At 38.8% G+C, this 14,791-nt stretch overlaps 1 protein-coding gene across 3 annotated transcripts in view; it reads left to right on the plus strand.

Annotated features, from left to right (window-relative positions):
* GOLIM4 (golgi integral membrane protein 4) overlaps positions 1–14,791 on the plus strand; it is a 2,181,480-nt gene that overhangs the window by 1,901,585 nt on the left and 265,104 nt on the right. For all 3 annotated transcript variants that reach the window (XM_044070089.1, XM_044070090.1, XM_044070091.1), the window contains one exon: positions 12,386–12,454. In XM_044070089.1, coding sequence (XP_043926024.1) covers positions 12,386–12,454 — 69 coding nt within the window. The remainder of the gene's footprint in view (positions 1–12,385; positions 12,455–14,791) is intronic.

Genomic DNA, 14,791 nt, shown 5'->3' on the forward strand with positions numbered 1-14,791 from the left:
AGATGTTATGTCTAACACTATGGGTGATAAACTTTTAATTCCCTTCGGACACCACTACTCTGAAGACGTGCTTTTCAGTCCTGAGGGATGCCAGGAAACCTACCACAAGGAGATCCTACATTTTAAAATGGGAAAGATTCTCCAAATGGTGTCTCAAAAAGCATAGGTATCCCTTTCTAGGGATGTTCCTCTAGTCCTAACTTATGTGTGTGAACTTATCAAGGCTGGCCTATCATACTCCTCAGTGAAAGTCCACATATCTGCAGTTTCTGCCTGCTTACCCCTAGACCCTCCTCTGCTATCCAGGCTAGATATTAAATTGTTTCTGAAAGGAGTCTTGCACATCAGACCACCCAAAAACCCTGTCCCACTGCCTTGGGACTTAAAGTTTATCTTAAAAAAACTCACACTGGCTCCATTCAAGCCAGCCAGCTCTACAACACTCCAAATGTGCACATGGAAAACTGTTCTACTGGTGCCCCTTACCTCCGCTAGAAAGGTGTTAGAGTTACAAACTCTCATGTTCTCCCCACCCTACACTATTTTCCACAAGGGCAGGGTGATCCTGAGCACCAACCCTTCTTTCATGCCCAAGGTGATCAACGAACTGTCTTTAAGCCAGTCCATTCACCTGCCCACCTTCTTCCCCTCTCCCACTAATGACCTTGAGAGGATACTCCATTCCCTGGACATGCACCGGCAACTGAGGTTTTATTTAGACAAAACTAAGTCCATCAGAAAATCCAACCAGCTCTTTGTTTCCTTTCACCCAGAGCCCTGGGCAAGGCAGTCTCCAAACAAACCATTTCCTGCTGGATCAGAAAAAAAACTGTCCACTTCTGCTACTCCTACCATATCAAGGACCTACTTCAGGAGTAAGAGCTCACTGTACCAGGGTCGTAGCATCTTCCAAAGCCTTCTTTAAAGGCCTGGACACAGCCTCCATTCTGAAGGAGGCCACCTGGTCCTCTATAAATACCTTCACCAGACACTACAAATTGGACCACATCTCCAGAGCCAGAGCAGGGTTTGCTAGGGCAGTCTTACAGGGCTTTCTGCAATCAGTTACCTCTCCCTCTACCCTTCCTTCTTCCTAAGCTGTGGCACTCTCCTACACTAAGAGTACTGCAACATATGAATAGAAGGATATAGAATAGTTGTGTAAAATATTACCATAACCATAAATGTCCTTCTCTTCCACGTTGCAGTATTCTCCCCCCCACCTATCCCCATTCATTCTTGTTGGCCTATCTAGAGGGCACCCTGGAGCACCACCTAGACTATGGCCAGACTAGCCAGCAAATGGCACTTCACACTTCTTGTGGACATAATTTGGCTCATACTGGTGGACTGTCCAACTGGGCAATTAAGCTGAGGTCTGTGTGCAGACATCACATTTAAGTTCCCTGGTTTATGGGCCTGCATAACATCCCATGCATCTACAGCAACCAGGCTTAAGCTTTTGTATAGGAGCCAATGTTCCAGTTGCCTGAGGCAGAGAATCCCCACACTAAGAATATCTATGGTTCTGGTAATATTTTACACAACTATTCTTTATGATGACATCCCAAAGCAATAAAAGGTGCTAACATGTAAATTAAAATTGTAAAAAAGAAGTGTCTTTAAGATTAAATGCCCTAGAATGGGGGAAGGTTTTAAGGGACAGATAGGAAAGAGATTTAGGGACTACAATAAAATTCAGTACAGACAGAGGGAGGATAGGGCACACAGGTTAACAAATGTGGGGAAGTTTTTGGAGAGGTTGGACATGCCAGGAGTAACACAGGAAGAAAAAGGAGATTTAATGTGAAGAATGACATTAGCACAGACAAAGGAACATATGCAAGTGCAGACATTAGAAAAGGCCCCAGGAAGTGGACAGATTCCCAGTGTAACTCTGGCAAGAATTCAAACAAAAAATAGGATTGAAATGAAGTGCATTGTCTAATAAAGTACTGAAAACAAAGAAAATCCCCAAATCCTGGCATAAAGCAGTTGTTGTTGTTGTTTGTCTTTTGGCTTTTCCCGGTTAGGGGCCGCCACAGCGGAACTCTGGTCCGCTAATGATTGGGAGTAGATTTTCACGAACGCCGAAGTGCCAGCTCGACATTCAACCATCAATGAAGGCACGCCCATTTATGCATGTCTTTCGAACGCCCACCCAACCGTGGGGAGGACATGCAGACTCCACACAGAAGGCACTCCCCACACTCCAGCCGAGAATCGAACGGGAGAACCTCTTGCTGTGAAGCAGCAATGCTACCGCTGCACCACCGCAGTAATAATGTTAATTTTGAAGGGGAGTAAAGATCCTTGTACTCAAAGTCGTACCGTCCAGTTTCAATTTTAACTCATGATTGTAAGGTTTTTGTGGCCATATTGACAACTAGGCTGGCTAAAATTCTCTGTAGGGTGATCAACAAAGATCAGTGTGGTTTTGCAAAAGGCTGCCAAACCTTTGACAATGTTCTGAAAATGCACTGATTGCGGAATGAGGCTGAAAGGGCAAACAAGGAATTAGTGCTAGGGGATTAGATACAGAGAAAGCATTCAATAGATTGCACTGGGAGTATCTCTGGGAAATATTGCATAAAATGGGCTTTGATATAGAATTTATTAGATTAATTCAAGAAATATACAAAGTGTCTATGGCTGCTATAAAATAAATAACATTATGACAGAAGACTTTATTATTTATTTTACATTTCTTTATCGGGAGAGTCCGACTGGGCATAAAACCCTTTTTAAGTGGAGGCCCGGGGAGAAAAGTTCCATTGTTAGTAAACTATTTTGTTAGGAGAAAGAAAATTGTATAATACAATAAAGAAAAAAATAGTAACGGACATTCATAATGGTAAAAAGACTAGAACAGACTAAATTGGTCAAGTGGGAGACAAGACCAATAATCTTGTATAACAATGCTTCTAGAAGACAGTTCTTACAGTAGTAGCAGATAGTGACACTGTATACAATAAGAGTGCAATTATGATACTTAGTCTTATATACAGGTAGCATAGCAAACTGAAGACTTAAAATCTGATAGATATTAACAGTGAAAGAGAAGAAAAAAACAACATAAGGTAGTCATATGGCTTAAATTCACTGCTCATTACATATGCAATTAAAATTTTAAAATCAGCTAGTTCCATGGATTGGGCTACACATGCCCAGTACATGTACAGGTCCAGGAATTAATGAGGTGGGCTTTAATGTGATGCTTGAAGTTTTTAGTTATAGTTCTAATTTCAAGTGGTAAGGCATTCTACAGTTTAGCAATGTAGTAGGAGTATAGAGAGTCACCTGAGCTATTTGTACTCCTGGTTACTTCAATTAGAGCTTTATTAGTGGATCTTAGTGGATGGGTACTTGTATGGGGGTTGAGGAGGCCTTGCAGAGCTGTTTTTTATTGGGTTTATAGTACATTTGGTGGGCGGTAGAGAGTTGCGTGAGAATGAGTTGGTGGGATAGTTCTAACCAAGATAGTTGTCTTAGGGCCTTACAATGATGGGTGTTAGGAGGACAGCTAGCGTCAAATTTAGCTATCTTATTATAGCAGGCATCTAGCTTGTTTAGGTCTGATTTGGAGAGGTTGGTAAGGATGGGTGAGGCATATAGTAAAGTTGACAGAAGAGTTCTGGCTGTGGTTTTTCTGGAGTTTGTGGTTAGGTAGTTTTTGAATCTGTATAAGGTACCTATTTTCTTATATACTTTTGTTACAGTCTGGGCAATGTGTAAGTCGAACTTCAGATTTTGATCAATAACAGAGAAGTTGGGTGTATGGTACTGGTTCAATCAAAGTCTTATTACTGGATGTGATGTTGAAGTAAGTGGATTGGGTTTTGAATTTAGTGGAGTGAAAGAGCCTGAGTTTAGTTTTGTTTGGGTTCAAGATTAATTGGGTATCTGCCAACCATGATTCAATAGCACTGAAGGATGTTTGGATTAAGTTCTGTAGTTCAGGTAGAGTTGGGGCAGAGTATATGACAGTGGAGTCGTCTGCATACTGTATAAGGGTGGCTAGAGTTGTAGCATTATGGAGATTATTTGTAAGCAGGTTAAAAAGGAGGGGGCCGAGAATAGACCCTTGAGGCACGCCCATAGTCAGTGGTAGTAAGGGAGAAAGAGCTTTGTTCCACCGTACCGCTTGTTGCCGATCTGTGAGGTAGTTCTGAAACCAGGCTAGAGTGGAGTAGCTTAGGTTCAGTTTGGACAAGGCAGTCAGCAGTTTGTTTTGAGACACTGTATTGAAGGTTTTTGATAAGTCTAAAAAGATTGCTGATACTAGCTCACCTTTATTTCTAAGTTGACTGATGGTGTTTACAATAGAGAGGGAAGCAAGACAATGTTGCCCACTGTCCTCTTTGCCATTCGCCCTTTACTTGGAGATGCTTGCACAAAAACTAAGGCAGTCAAACATATGAGGATGGGAGTGGTCAGCAGGAACCAAAAGTGGCCATTTTGCAGATGATGTTATACTTTGCATTCCTAATCCAGAGGAGAGCATTACATGATTATTTCAAATATTGATGGAATTTGAACAGATATTATCGGGGTATGTAATAAATGAGGAAAAGTCCAAGGTGATCAGTGTGAACTGTGCACCAACACTTCCACTGGTGCAGACGTTTCCTTACCTCTGTGGAGGCATTACAAGATCACATGTTTAGGAACCTGGTTATCAACGATTTCCAAAGACACTCAAGTAATGAAAACAAGTATGGATAAAGATCCAGGGAATGTTAAAGAATTAGAAATTAATAAGTGTATACATCAGAGAATTCAGGCAGTGAAAATGTTTATAGTCCCACAAATCCTATATGTATCTCAAGCTTTTATACATGACCTGGGGAAAAAATTCTGGGAAAGACTTAGGAAGGGGGGGGGGTGGCAAAAATCCAAGAGTACAATGGCAAAAAACAGCATTACCAGTTGGGGGGTGGGGTTACAAATTCCAACTTTCCATGAATATTTCAAGGCAGCACAGCAGCTGCAAACTTCTGGATATGGAGTGAAATGGAAAAGAATAGCTGGAACAACAAGACCAGTGTACATTACTGAGAAGCTGGAATATTTAGAATTTTCCCTCATGTCATGTATAATAGCTTGAGATGTATACAGAATTTGTGGGACTATTAACATCTTCACTGCTTGTACTCTGTTATGTGTCACTTGTCAGTAATTTCTATTTTTTTAGCAAACATTTTTGTGTTTGTTGAGAAGGTAGGGATTAGGATCAGTGTGGTGGTGAATGGGAAACCAAGCTAGAATATATAGAGCTTTTATTGCAGTTAAAATCCAGTGCTGGTGTACCACCAGGCTCGAATGGCTGTGTATCAATTAAGCCAGTGTTTAAAAATGAAATCTGTAAAATTATAACAAAATAATGTTTTATTTATCTTTCAACATTTTTAACATTTTCATACGTTTTTCATACCTTTCACATCTTATATATTGATAACTTTTCAATTTGTCTATTTTTTCAATAGGTAATGAATTCATTATATTAAGTCTCTGGAAGTCAGGCAGTACTGTTATGATTTTCCTGCAGAATTGAAATAGTTGTTATGAATTGACCATTAGTGCATTTGTTGATGAAAGTGTTTATACTATCATTGCAGTTGTTGTTATTATTTATTATTATAACTTTAATGCAGTTTTGCTAAGAAAGATTCTTGTAGCAATAATAACTACAGGCCTATAAATGTTAAAAGCCTCATATGCAAAGCCATCATCATGGACATGCTTAATGAGGGCATAGGTAACCTGCGAACACTGGACCCATCACAGTTCAGCTTTGTTAAAAGAAGGTCATGCCTAGTAAATCTGGTCGACTTTTTCTGAGAGGGTCACCAAAGAACTGGATGAAGGTAAGGCTGCGCACACAGCTTACCTCGACCTGGCCAAGGTGTTTGATACAAAACCCCACTCGGGCATTATAGACAAGCTCACTGATATAGGTATAAATCCTTTTATCACCCACTGGTTAGCCATCTGGCTCACTCATATGACCCAGGAGGTCAAAATAGATGAGGCCACCTCCACCAAGAGGCCAATCAGTAGTGGAGACCCCCAGGGCTCCCTGCTGGGACCCCTCAGTTTTGGCATCTGTTTCCCTGAAATTGAATCAAATGCTGAAGGTTTATGGCTAACTAAGTTTGCAGATGATTTCAAACTGGGGTTATCATTGACCCCCCCCCCCCCACCAGCAGATACTAGTATTCTGCAAGAAAGTCTCTCTGTGACTAACAATTGGTGCCAAAGTCATGGTCTTAAAGTCATTGCTAAGAAGTGCATAATTGTACCCGTTGGGAAGTCAACCATCCTGGCTTATTACCATATTGATAATATGCTCCTAAGGGTTGAAGCAGTGGTCAGGGTTCTGGGTACGCACATAGACAGTAGTCTTATCTTCAACCACCATGTGACAACAGTGGTGAGGAAATTCTTCTATGTTGCTCAACTTTTAAGTAAGGACATGGCATCTTGGTCCAGAGAGGTCATTATCCCACTGTACTCATCCCTTATCAGACCAATTATAGATTACAATGCTTCCTGTAGTATGTACCTGACCAGACATTTGTAGCAACTAGAGCAACCTCAGAGGTTCCTTACAAAAACAGTACAAGGCATAACAAACCTGCCTTATGCAGAGCGCCTTAAAACTATTTCTCTCTACTCAGTCTCCTGTAGATTCCTGAGGGGTGATCTATGCCTGGCTTACAAGGCATCCACAAACCCCACACTTATGAGTCTCCTACATGGACAGAGGTGCCTTGTAATTGTCTGGCTGTCAGTGTCCTTTTCAGATACAGATATCTTTCTTCTTTTGGGAAAACTTGGCTAGGCTTAGAAAGGCCACCCAGGCCGTTAGCCTAGTAGTTATCTATGAATAAGTATGTTTTATGCATTTGGTTTGCACTTTTAATAAGCAAAGAAACAGTGAGAGTGTGAGCGATTATTTTATGAGTGTATAGCTTTAAGATTTGATTGTGACTTATGTGATTTGTGTTTATATAAATGGAAGGAGGAGGACTAATTTTTGTTCTGATGAAGACCCATTGTAACTTACATAAGGGATGAAAGCATTCAACGTCATTTCTATAATAAATTATTTTTTTTAAATAATGTTAAGTTCTTTTGGTGGATGTGTTTTCTGTTAAGCCTTCTAGTGTGCGATTTCTTATGTATTGGTACATAGAATGTGTCCATGCTGGAGATGTGAACAAAATCACAATGAGAACATAGGCAAGCTCATTCAGATGACCTTGTGAAAGGATTGGAAAATGAATGTTGTTGAGTTTTGTCTGAATTTGATAGATGAGAGATGGTTGATTGGACATGATAATGTGGTGGCACCCCTTTTATTTATCATAGCTGAAAAAGGATAACAAGAAGATGGACCAGAGCCAACAACAGACATAGCTATATAGTGCAATAAGTGGAAGAAACTGTGAAGGCAATTATGAAAAATGAACCTAGCAAATTTCACAAAAATAAATGGGACCACTGGCATGCAAGAAGGAAATTACACCAGCAAGATGAGGAAATGGAAAAATGAGTTAATATGTAGAATCACGAGATAAAACAGAAATAAATAAGGGATTTATGATAATAAAAGGCCAAAGTGGGAATACAACATATTATTTTGAGTATAAAATAAAAAGGAAATGAAAACTAAACAATTGTAAATTTTGGCTTTGGGTTGCACCTTCTCTTAGTGAAATAAACATCTGGTAACATTAAGTATATAGTAAAAGTCCAGCCACCAGGACTGTTTAGTGCACCATGCATCCAGAATGCACACTGCAATACATATAAAACAGCTGGTTTATTTAGTTGCTTTAACCTACTCTTATGACAGAATCTTCACTCAATGAGACTAATCCTAGCATATCCCTTTGAGTTATGCCAGGTAGTTCTCCATCCATTTTACCAGTTCATTCCTTACATACTACCCTTTAAGTCCCTTTTAAGATTCTGTGAGATACCATTGTCAACCTGTTTAAAAGTCAGTAACTCTTCATCTGCCAGAAACACTTTACTGTTTCTGTTGTTACTCAGTTAAAAAACTGTGCTATGGATTTTACCATGTTACTGCACAGCCGCTACCCATTTAACTTCTCCATTAAAGTTCTGAGAGGCACTTTATCCAGTCTGTTTTGAAAATCCAAGAACTGAGTTTCCACCTCTGCTGTTAATGAGTTATAAACCTGCACTCAAATTTCAGGCATCTATTTATAGAGATTCTGTGGTGTTTGTGTCTTGTACACAATTTCTTAAGCTGACTCACTTGTGCCAAAGCTCAATAACCAACCATCAAAACGTTATCAATGTGTTCCTTTGCCATTTATTCCAAATACAGATAATCCATTAAAAAGACCAAATATTAATGTCAAGTGCTTTCGTCCCTCCACAAACTAGCAATGGGAGTTCATCAGAACAATTATAAATAATTGAACTTTGGTGGCACAAATAAGTCATCTTAAAAGGTTTTGTTTTGTTCTTGGGTGGAGTTTGCCTCTTTTTTGCTGTTTCTTTTTTATTTATTTTATCTTGTACACAATTTGCCACCAGACATAAATTGATTCTGATCAACAGTGTCTTGTCAGTAATCATTCGCAATAAGGATGCGATATTTAAGGATTCATAGTTATTGAAATCCTTCCTGAATCCCTCCCTCCCCCAATAAGCAGTAATATAATTGTATTTGTAATCTCAGTTTGAATATGCTTCACCATTCAATAAAGACTTAAAAGCATTTTATAGTTTACTGCTCCAATTTTCCCATCCATTTCTTAATAACTTTAGATATGCCATCGGATCATTGAGCCTTTTCCATCACTAGTCCTAGTGATTCCAAATTAACTTCCATTGGTCACATCCCACTGTCATTCCATGCCTTGTTCCCATTCACTTCCCCATGCTAGTAATGGGCCAGGGTTTTCCTTAATGAATGCAAAGAAGGAATTAAAGAACAGAGTCTAGCAGTTTATTATCTTCAAGCATTATGCATCCCTCATCTTGTGGGTTACTCCAGCATATTTTTTTCTTTATCATTCAGTTACTTACTTATAAATGTTATTCCTATGTCTGAAGCTCAGCTGAGTTTTAATTGATGTATATTGTTGCATTTTATGCAACCATCATAAGAACATCAGATGTGTAAGCTTCACAGAAACACAGATTCAGACTGTGTGACTGTTCCTTTCATTGGCAGGTTTGCCATATTGCATTTGCCAAGAATACCGCTTCATTGGAGGACTACCCTTTCTTTCCCTCTAGATGTAGCAACTGTGAATTAATACGAGTTTTGTTGTAGATGGCAGTGCCCCCATTATATAGTTGTGAATGTGAGACTTATGTTTTACTCATTTACCTGTTGTAACCTGCAGAGTGTTTTGGGATTCTGACACGGTGCCATCTCACAAACCAAGGTATTGCATCAGAATAGGGTTGCCACCTTTGGAAGAGGCAAACACCTGACAAAAGTCTCACTCCTTGCTCTACCTGCTGCCCCATCTATTTCATTAAGTAAAAGTGCATTGCTTCTCTTCCAGCATTAATAATCATGATATGAGCAGTTATAAAAAGCAGTAAACAATGTACTAAATGCAATAGGTAAACAAATGTACAGATATACTACATATGTTTAAAAAAGTATCTGTACTATTGTTTTGGCAACTGGTTTGTTTGCTTTTGAAACCTATTACACCAGATAAGCATGGGCGTCCTAAAATTCACATTGACAAAATCAGTAAAGGAAAAAAACTGAAATGTATATACAGTTTCCTACAGTATGTACTTTATAATTTTTCTGAATCCAGGTTTTATTCATATTTACAAAAGTATTTGTATTGAAGATAAAAACAAAAACGTAATTTTACCACAGGTGACATAAAGTTGAACTGAAGGACAAATCCATTGTTTCACATTTACGAAAAAGATCCCTATAACTTTTTGTGTATGACTTCTCTAAGATGCATCATGAAAAGGGTTAATTTGGTTCGTTTAACTGCTTATGAATGGTCACATTTCAAGTTGCCTAGGATGCTAGTTAAAACAAACAGAAGATTATTTTGACAAAATTATTTAAATGTAAATAGGAAATCGAAGTGAAACAGTAAACCTTTGGGGAAATGTATTTCATAAATATATTAGCTCTCAGAATAACTCAAAATACCTGACAAGCAGTCACCAAAACTCAATTTCCCAACAGAGACTCTGATTTCCATATTTCCCAACAAAAATGGTGGCAAACCTACATTGCAATTGCTTATGTTTCATCTTGATTCTAGTATTTTAATTAATATTTTTAAGATCAGAAATCCAAGGTCATTTTGACATATTAGTGTAACAATACTTTCAACCCAGTGTTTGAAAAGTTATGCTGCATCTGCTCATAGCAGTCCGGTCTCAAAAATATTTGAAATAACACTTTTGTGGGTTAGAACTATCTTTCATTTGAAACATGCACCTAAAAATGGTGATGACAGTATCTGAGATCAATTTCTAAATTCAGATGCAGACCTGTTGATACATACCATGCCAGGGCCTGGTTTTGCACTGAAACTGATAGAGCAGGAATGTAGGAAACAGGACAATTTGACCCCGGACAGTTTGACCCCAATGCAGTTGTTAAGACAGTTTGACTCCAATTAAACTTAATAAAAGCATTTTAATACTTAATATTTTAATTAGGAATTTACTATATTATTTAATATATTAATATGTAAACGTTAATGTATTTAACATATTAATATCTAAATATAATTAATTAAGAAAAGTTTTTAACATGTTAACAATTAAATCAATCATGAATTTTAAATAGGAAGTTAACATATTTAAGTAGTGTAGTTGAAGATTTACTCAGCGTATATGAAGTTTTATTCAGTTTTATGCATTTAATTATTAAAGATAGTTTTATTTTCCAGTGTTCTGGTTTTTTACTTTAGTAACTTGAGCTCTCTATGGTTATACCAGGTTGGAGACCAGTAATGTGAATAATATTTTGTTCCGTCTAATGACGAGTTATTTTGTGCGCAATTGTATAAGATTGTTATATGTTTTTGCTATTCTTGTTGAGTGTTATAAACTATTATAAAGCCTTAGTAATTGTTGTTGTCTTTCGGCTTTTACCGGTTAGGGGTCGCCACAGCAGATCTCCGGTCTGCTAATGATTGGCAGTAGAGTTTGAGGAATGCCGAGGTGCCAGCTCTACATTCAACCTTCAATGAAGGCACGCCCATTTACGCATGTCTTTCGAATGCCCACCCAACTGTGGGGAGGACATGCAGACTCCACACAGAAGGCACTTCCCGCACTCCAGCCGAGAATCGAACGGGAGAACCTTTTGCTGTGAGGCAACAATGCTACCGCTGCACCACCATGGATGCTAGGGCATAACAGTAGTACGGAACTGTATTCAAAGTGTTACAAAGTGTTACAGATTTAGATATGGAATGTGTTAATGCAGGGGTCAAAACGTCCCGTACCCAGAATGTGGATTTCAGACCTGCAGGTTTAAACTGCTAATATGGCAGCTGGTGAAAAGGATTAAGACTATGAGCTGTTAATAACCACTCTGATAGTGAAAAGGGATAAAGCCCACACTACAGCCCAGATGACCTGGGTTCAATTAGCAGCTCAGGCAACTGATGGAGTGGCAGGGAGGGAAGTGCATACTTTTCCCAGGTGGGAGAGTGTACATTGATGATGCAACATTTTGGAATGGTGTGGTCCAAAGAGGGAGTTGCCCTCAGACACAGTCGACATGCGCAGGAAATAAGGAAGGGAGTGGATAGGGCATGTAAAGAATGTCCCACAGGATAGATGTGAAAGACAGCCAAGTGCCCAGGATGCCCTTAAGATCCACGACTGGCACCCAGCAATACTGTACTAAGTCTGGAAGGGTAGGAGATAAGCTGGTAGACCACGGCATGGACGTGGGTCACTGGGGAGCCAGGCCGGTTACATGATGTGTCCCAAGGGGAACAAAAAATAATTAAAAAAAAAAAAATCTGTGGTCTGTTAACAGTGTACTTCCTGTGATACAGGTTTTGATTCACCCATCATTTGACTGCTGTGCAAACTTGAGCAAGTCACTTAACCAGTGATTGCTAAGGGGCAATTGGGAAGTTGGTCTAGTTTTTTTTAATGATCTCCTGGACTATAGATGCCTAGTAACTTCTTTTGAACCTGTGATGCAAAACTGAGAAATAAGCCCACCTTTTTTGATGCAGAGGAGGAAGTATTCAATAATGTTTTCCTTATAGATGAAATCGCACCTATAGCAGTAGTGACAAAAATCTTCTGATACAGTGGAACAATACAGATGATGATCTGACAGCAAAAAGCATTAAGCCCGTGACTATCTTTTTATCTGCAGATGGCAGGCAATCCTGATCAGCAAGAGGACAATGTGGATGAACATTACCAAGAGGAAGGAGAAGAAGAGGTAAGAAAATCATGTTAGTCATGGAACTTGTCTGATTCTGTACTGCCAGTATTCTAGGTAGTGTGAGTTTTATTGTAAGATTTTCTTCTCATTTCCCTCTCACTTCTTCCTGATAAAAGTAATATTTACACAACTGTACCCACTGTGATGCAGGTAGAACTTCTAACTGCATTTGACCATTGTAACTAATAAGGCCATTCTACACAGTTGCCTCCCCATAAGAAGAACCCAAAGTGGGCCGTCCGTCACTGAAGCAGTCCCATTTGTGCCTTGGAATCTGGGAATCATTAATTGTAATTAACCCAAGGAAACTTCATGATTCATAAAATTGCTTATGTGGATTTTCAAGTCTCTTCAGATTTTTTTTTACATACAGAAGTAGCACAATTGATAAGCAGTGACTCTGTCTGAGAGATATTTAATAAAAAATAGTATCTTCATCTCTAAATTGTGGATGTTAGACCAAATTTTAATTCACTGCAAGGTTATAATCCACTCTGAGCGAATAATCACAATCACAATCATTGTGGTGCCTGTCATGAAAAACAATGCAAATGTCTTGCATTGGATATTGCCAAAACCAAAAGAACAGTAAAGGTACATGTAGAAGAGGTCAAATGGAATAATTAGTCTGTTGTGAAATATAATATCAGTGAGATTTTTGCGAGTTTGGACACAACTTGGAATGAATGAATGACCAAGTGGCTTTTATGCACATTTTCTTGAAGAGTTCTGTAATTTAACTTCTTAATAGGTCAGGTGTGTGTCAGTTGAACTGAGCTGTGTGGTTTTAAACATGTGTGTTTTAGTATTTCATTGCAGTAAATGTGTGTGCGTATATATATATATATATATATATATAGATAGATAGATAGGAGTCTGGCGTTTGGTGAAAACGATAGGTGGTTAACATCTGTTTAATTGATTACACTTGGCTGGCAAGTGTGCTAGATTAACAATCCCTGTGTAGGGGACTATTCCCTGTCTCTGGGGATTGTGCGATCTCAGAGTGAGTATATGTAATTAGCAGGGGTTGTGGGTGGTACAGGGAGGGCATGCCCCCCCCTGCAAAAAACAATGTCATTTTTTGGGGGGGGGGGGTTGTTCTTGTTTTTTTTTTTTTTTTTAATTTGCATGCACCAAAGTTCTTTCTCAGCTTGTGTATGGTAACGTGTTGGCATTTGCACTGTGAACCTTTTGTGATCGCCATTCTTGCCATTAACCTTGTTGACCAAAGTAAGTATACCCATACACATCTAAATCTATGCTGCCAAAATATCTAAAATGTTGAAAATGGGAATTTGCCCTTTTCTCACTGTTGTGCAAGCCCAGAGCTGGTAGATATAATTAGCAGGGGTGTAAAGGGGGTGAAGTAGGGATTGCTGCCTGCATTAAACAGCTTTTCAGTATTTTGAGTTTTCCACAATTTTGGTTTCAGTATTTTGAGTTTGCCATATTATGACATAGATCAGTATATATACAGTGGATATAAAAGGTGTACACACCCCTGTTAAAATGCCAGGTTTTTGTGATATAAAAGATTAGCCACAATAAATCATTTTAAAACTTTTCCCACCTTTAATGTGACTTGTAACCTGTACAATTCAATTAAAAACGAACAAATCTGTTAGGGGGATAAATATAAAAAATAAAAAATGTACACTAAGCTGGTTGCATAAATGTGCACACCCTTAAACTGATAATTTGTTGAAACACCTTTTGATTTAATTACAGCATTCAGTCTTCTTGGGTACACACCTGCCATCAATTAAGAGACTCTGAATAACCCCAAATAAAGTTCAGCTGTCCTAGTAGGATTTCCTGACATTTACTCAGTTGCCTGCTACAGCAAAAGCCATGGTTCACAGAGAGCTTACAAAGCATCAAAGGGGTCTCTTTGTTGAAAGGTATCCATCAGGAGAAGGGTCCAAAAAATTTCCACAGCATTGGATGTACCATGGAACACAATGAAGACACTCATCAAAAAGTGGAGAAAATATGAGACAACAGTTATGGTGCAAAGAACTGGAGATCCCTCCAAAGACTAGACAAAAACTGGTCAGGGAAGCTGCCAAGAGACCTGTAGCAACACTGAAGGAGCTGCAAGAATTTGTGGCAAGTACTGGTTGTGTACTACATGTGACAATCTCCCATATTCTCCATATGTCTGGGCTATGGGGTAGGGTTACAAGACAGAAGCCTTTTCTTACACAGAAAGACATCTAGGCCCAGCTAAAATTTGCAAAACAATACATCACGTTTCTCAAAAGCATGTGGAAAAATGTGTTAAGGTCTGATGAGACCAAAGTTGAACTTTTTGGCCACAATTCCAAAAGG

Source organism: Protopterus annectens, chromosome 4.part1 (assembly GCF_019279795.1).
Source record: "Protopterus annectens isolate FY-2018-M chromosome 4.part1, PAN1.0, whole genome shotgun sequence".
Classification (NCBI taxonomy): Eukaryota; Metazoa; Chordata; order Ceratodontiformes; family Protopteridae; genus Protopterus; species Protopterus annectens.